Source organism: Strigops habroptila, chromosome 17 (genome assembly GCF_004027225.2).
Source record: "Strigops habroptila isolate Jane chromosome 17, bStrHab1.2.pri, whole genome shotgun sequence".
Lineage (NCBI taxonomy): Eukaryota > Metazoa > Chordata > Aves > Psittaciformes > Psittacidae > Strigops > Strigops habroptila.
Genome location: NC_044293.2, coordinates 598,119 through 604,118, shown reverse-complemented (window position 1 = coordinate 604,118; position 6,000 = coordinate 598,119). Strand labels below are relative to the sequence as shown.

Genomic DNA, 6,000 nt, shown 5'->3' with positions numbered 1-6,000 from the left:
ATGTGCACTCGCTTGTAAAATTCGCTAGTCTGCAGTGGCTCTTAATCATTGATGGGAATTAGCCAGGTTCTCCTGTAGTTTAATTACTAGTATGTCATGTTTAAACTCTCCCTTGATGAACTAATGGCTGCATTACATGCGCTGTTTTGTAATGACTAGCAGGCAAAATAGAAGCACACGTGATGAGCGTAGATGGGGCAAGATGCTTGATGTGCAGAAGGTCAAGGTGTAGGTGCTGGGTGGGGGCTTGGGCTCACCACCACCAACTGTCCACATCGCATTTAGGGCCAGGATGTGTCCTGGGGCAGGATGTGTTTTGGCCTTCCCCAGGTATCGTGTGTTGGTGTGACAAAGGGGCAGATCGAGCTGGCGCTTCCCTTGTCCATCAGCATCCCTCGTGTCGCTGGCCTTGTGCTCTTCCTTCTGCTGACGCTGTGCTGGTTGATGTGGTGGTTTGTTGGTGTTCGTTCCGTATTCACAGCCGGTTTCGTAGCCAGGTTTAATTACTTTGATAAGCAAAAGCAGGAACATATTGTGTTGTTTCCCTTGTCTTTGTCCTGAGGGTTAATGAGGAAACAGGCAGAGGAGTGACCAAAGATGCAGACTTTGGAAGGGAGTTTTTCTTTCCACGTGGTTACTTCCAGCCTTTGTGAGAGTGCTTCCAGGCTGGGTCTGTCATGGAGTTTGCACACTAATTGTTTCACAGGGTTCTCAGAAGATGACTGAGTAGTTAAACAGAATGGCAGGTGGAGCAATAGATAACAGTAAACTGAGATTTGCTGCAAGAGACGTACTCCTACAGGCTGTCTGGAATTCAGGGTGCCTCTGCTCATGGCTGCAGCTAAACAGAGCAAGGACGGTTGTGCCAGAGCGCTCCAGTTGGAAACTTAGTCTGTTGGGGAAGAGCTTGTAGGCAGCTGCTCGCTCATCCTTCTGGGGAGCAGGAATTGCACCCCCTTGTCTCAAATGAAATTCCTGATTGCTGAGGAACCGGGTAACTGAGTCATGGTGCATGTTGTCAAGGAGACAAATAAAGCCTGTCAAACTGTGCAGAATCCTATTGGAGGAGCTGGCATGTTTCCCCTTGGTTCGAGAAGCACTCTGAGGCAGCAAGGTTTTCCAGATGTTCTGTGCAGCTGTTGCCTTCACAATATAGCTTTCAGAATTGCATACCTGAGTACAAGGCAGCAAACTCATCCTCCCATCTCCTCCCTGCACACCGAGAATCCTGTGTACCTTGAGAATGCAGTTTGCTAAGTAGCCACACTTGGTAATGACTAGGCAAGAGGAGACAAGATGTGCTGGCTTGTAATTGGGAAACAAATAATGCTTAAGAACTGAGAAACTTGAAGATGCTTTCCATATGGAATAATGTAGAATCAGCCTTTCATATGCAAGGATCACTTAACTGCTTTTGGAGGGGATTAAGGGGGGTGTCTGTAAAGCACCAGCAGTTCTGCCAAACAGGAGGTCTCATTGTCACTACCAAGGGAATTGGGCTAAGCTTCCAGCATTAATTTCCCGCTTTTCCCTTGAGGTGTTTGTTTACCTGTGGCCGAGGGGATGTGGGAGAATTGAGGATGTGGCTGCATGAACACTGCTGTGGCGTTTCCCGCTGTCCTGAGGCTGATTTCCATAACGTTGCTGGTGGAATTCCCGCTCTGGAGCAGTTCTTGCTGCTCGGAAGCCGAGGAGAGCACACTGTGAAAGCAGCCGAGATGCCTCTTGACGTGGGGCTTGGAAGGATCCAGATGTGTGTCCATCAGCCTCTCTGCTCAAATCAGAGGTGACAAATTATTGATAATTAGCGCTGCTTTTTGTTTCACTGCTGCAAAAGTGGATTTCTAAAAGCCAGTTTGTTTTTATCTTTGGCCTCAGGAACTCCAAAGCAGTTTGTGCTTACTCTTAATTGCTTGTTTTATGGGTGAGAATTAAGCTGTAATGTAAACGGCAGCACGAGGAGGCAGGGGCAGAACCGCTGCGGTGTTGGAGCAGCACAGAGAGAAATGGGCACCAAGGTTGCCCAGCACTTGGCAAATTCCAGTTTTTATGAAGTTTAACAATGCAGCCATTTCCAAGCATTCTATAACTAAATATAGTAATGAAATTTTATTTGAAGTCGGGAACGTTACCCAGATCTGACTTGATGTGTGCAAGATACTGCACATCAACAGAGTGGTACAGATTGTGTTAAATGGGCCTGAAATAATCTTCAGGAAAGAAAATAGTTTTCTATTCTTCTTGACACAAAGTGTTTGTCACAGATATGCATTCTTATCCACATCTTGTTAGTAAAATCATTATACTTTTCATTACAACTTTTATGCAAATACGCCTGTTTTCCTTTATTAGCCTTACATGAATAAGCTGTAATTATAGGCTGAGGTGATATTAATGTGCAACAATTAAATATGTAATTACTGTGTGTAATTACTGCTTGAGGGATGTGTGGTAGCAGCCTGCGCACGCGCTGGCTTAGGGCACGTGGTGCTGGTGTGTGGAAGGGGCAGATGAACCTGGCTCAAGGGCAGCATGGGCTGGTCGCTCGTGGCTCTCTGCAGAGATCTGCTTTCCTCTGCGCCTTTTGTCACTCTGATGCTGTGAGGATCATTTGGCTTTAGCTCCTTGCCATTGAAGTGGAAGCCAGGCAACAAGATTGCCTCGGGGGTATGTCTTGAACAGGGGCACAGGTGAGGCAAGAATGTTTCTGTGCTGGAATCAGGGACTTGGGGACGCATGATTCAGGTTGTGCTGGATGCACACATGTCCTTACTTACCATCCGTGCGCCTCGAATGAAGGCAGCAGCTTCTGTTCTGGGTTAGCTTTGGTTTGCTGTCCAGTGGGATGGTTGTCAGTTTTCCTGCTTGCATCCCTTCTCTCGGCCACTGCAACATACGTAGCCTTAGAGGTAGTATATTTAAGGAAGCTTTTTTCCAGGAAGCTTATTATATTTCCTTTAATTTCTGTTAATCTTTTTGTGCACATGGCTCGTAACGTTTAAGCAGTGGGAATTCTTCCTCTGTGTGACACACTTTGCTGCCTTTGCGGTTGGTACTGCAGAAGGAACACCAAAAACAACCAACCCCAAAACAAAAGGAGAGACACTGCCAAGGCTGTCTGCTTGGCCAAAGGTCCAATGAGCTTTTCCAATGGATGAGGAGGCACTGAGACATTTTCTGGCACAGAGGATATCAGAGTCTTTCTCTGGGAGTGTTTTGAAGGGTTTCTTGCTGTTTGTAGAGTCCCTGTGGTGGGAGAAGAGTTTCAATGTCACCAGCCATGGAACTGTGCTTTTAGGGGGGACTGCGAGTAATGAAGAGATGTGTTGGCAGAGGCTCATGTTTAAACAGCTTCGCTGTTTTCACAGTAACCTTGTTCAAGAGTTCCCAGAACCATAATTCCCTTATCTTTGGATTTGGGTGAGTTTTTGTTGGCTGACAAGGCAGTGAGGCTTCATCCACTCGCTCCTCTTTGGGCGCAGGTTCTTCTTGCTGCCTGCTGATCTGCATCCCGTGGCTTGTGTCCTGCTGGGATTCCTGTGCTTCCTATCTCTGGCTTGGAGAATGACTTATTGTGCCAGTAAGAATTGTTTGAAGAATTAAAATTGACCCATTTCCTTCGGGCACGGAGCAGTTAATACTCCAGAGTGTTGACATCATAGGAGCAATTTGAGGAGTATTATTCGTCAAATCCCTCTGCTGATGCGTATGTAGGTATAAATAAAAAGGCCTCAAAAGTTGTTGCAGTATTTATTAACCTTGCCTCCTCTGCAGGGGATTAACATGGCTGCAGAAGCTTGGTCAAGGCTTTAAATAGTTGGTATGTTTCTCCTAATTTTGTGTTTTCCCTTTCCTTTGCTTTCCTTAGGTAAGTGAATACATTGAGGCGCGTAATGTGAGTGGTGATGCTCTGCATGGGGAGCTGCTGAGCATGGATGCTGGGAACCATCAGCCACGAGCTGCTTCATGTGTGAGTGTGGGAACGATGGCCCCTGCAAGCTGCAGTGTGATGATGCGGGGGGGACAGCGGGGATGGCCTCGGGTGCTCAGGCACCCAGCCTCTGAACACTGGGGCTGCAGTCTTTCTGCTTCCCAACAGAGTGCCCATAACCTCCAATGGGCTGGTGCTGTTACAAAAACCTGTCCAAAACATGCTTCTGCATCACTCTGAGCTTGTCTGTGATTGTCCCGTTTGGGTGAGAAGAAGAGGACTCAGAGCACATCCTCTCCCAGCTCTGTACTGCAAAGCCTGCAGCCTTCCCCATCTTGTTGGTTTTGGTTCTGATTTTCCATAGTATGTTTAGGAGTGCTACTCTTCAGTGAGTAATTGTCAAGTACAGCTTGATTCCTTGTTTTGGGAGTGCTCTCCCATTCCGTGTTGGAAGGGAGCACGAGGAGGTAGGACGCGGGAAGGTTTGTTCAGGCTTTTAAATATATGCTTAATGTAGAATTAAACTCAGAGGAGTGCCTGGAGAAAATATGATCGCTCTGATCAGATTCTCCGAATCCTTTTTGTCTTCTCTAATACCAGCTCTAAGAAGAGCTGGTAGAGGGAATTGTGTGCTGGGAGAGGAATTTTAACAGCAACAGATATTCAAAGAGGGAAGTATCTTCAGTGAATAGAGAATGCAGGCTGGCAAATGACAGATCGTTTCCATGCTCCAAGAACACAGCCTTTCAAATCCCCAAGTTCAGGAGGGGGTGCTGCATTTTAGTGGGTGCAGTCACGGCTGGCCACCCCAATGCAGAGGTGTGCATCCTCCTTCACTAGGGCTGGGGCCTGTTGCAGGGAGATACAAGCACCTTGTGGATGGTGATGAATGCTCTCAGGATCTTTGTGTGTAAGAATCGAGTTAAATAATGCAGGATTTGGTTGCAGGAGCCACTCGGGGTCAGTTATTTGGTGGAGCTGCAACTAATTCCAGTTAAAGCAGAAAGCTTGGTCCATTTCCTAAAAAAGAAAGTATTAAAGCTTTAATGTACTGCAGTTGGAAGTCATGGTCTAAGCCGGGCAGCCTGGTCCAACTGTACTAGCAGCATTCCTGATGGACTCATGCCTTCTTCCCCTGGGAACGGAGGAGCGCTGGTGCCTGGCTTGCCTTGGGAAGGCTCCATGCTCCGGTGAAGTGGGAACAGGGAGCATCGGTGGGCACGAGGCATGAGCCAAGCATGGGGGAGGCCTGGTGGGAAGGAGAAGGGGAAAACAGGGCCGGGAGCATAAAGCACCACTCCAAGCAGGACCTGTTAGAAATACTTGTGCGATGTGCTAGAATCCCACCTTTGAGCAGTTGTATTCAAGCGCCGAGATAAATGCATCAATCTAAACTCATGATTGTGAGGGTTTTCATGCAGCAGCTAATTACTGAACGTAAGTACCTTATTCAGAATTCCCCTTCTCCGCCTGCGCGATAGCCGTAATCCTGTATTTGTGCGGCTGTCATTCCCATGGTAACAGACGAGTGTCTGGAGCGGGAGATGATTAAATACAGAAAAGTACATTAAAATAATGTTAAGGCTCCGGCTCGGAGACTTTCACATGGGGGCAAACTTCACAGAAAGCGACCATTTCTACAAAAAGCAATTTACTCTGCAGTGATGTTCTCTATTCCCAGCACTATCGCTGAAGGGATGGGTTGGAGTAGCAGCCGCTCCCTCACAGCGCATCTCCTGCTCCTCCCGCCTCGGAGAAATCCTAATCTGATGTTTGTGTCATCAGTCTGTTGCCATGGAAACCTTGTCACCAGCGTATCGTGACCTCACCGCGGGACGGCGGGGGAGGAGAATGTGGGCTGAAAGACGGTGTTGGAAATGATGATCAAAAGAAGGAAAACAGCCCCGAGCCTTAGTAGGTGTCACACAACGGGAGAGCAGGACGCAGCGGGCTGCAGCGGAGGTACCGAGAGCCAGTGGGCATCCGTATGCAACCGCGCTGCTCTGTCTCCTGCTCTTGGTTTGCTTTAAGCCCTGCCGAAGCCCTGACCTTGTTGTCCACCCCATTGG

General features: G+C 47.9%; 1 protein-coding gene across 1 annotated transcript in view; it reads left to right on the top strand.

The window, feature by feature from the left end:
* Positions 1-3,951: 3,951 nt before the first annotated feature.
* The window catches only part of CADM1 (cell adhesion molecule 1), a 95,439-nt gene continuing 93,390 nt past the window's right edge, over positions 3,952-6,000 (top strand). Inside the window, exon 1 of the mRNA XM_030505322.1 lies at positions 3,952-3,970. Coding sequence (XP_030361182.1) covers positions 3,967-3,970 — 4 coding nt within the window. The 5' untranslated portion in view covers positions 3,952-3,966. The remainder of the gene's footprint in view (positions 3,971-6,000) is intronic.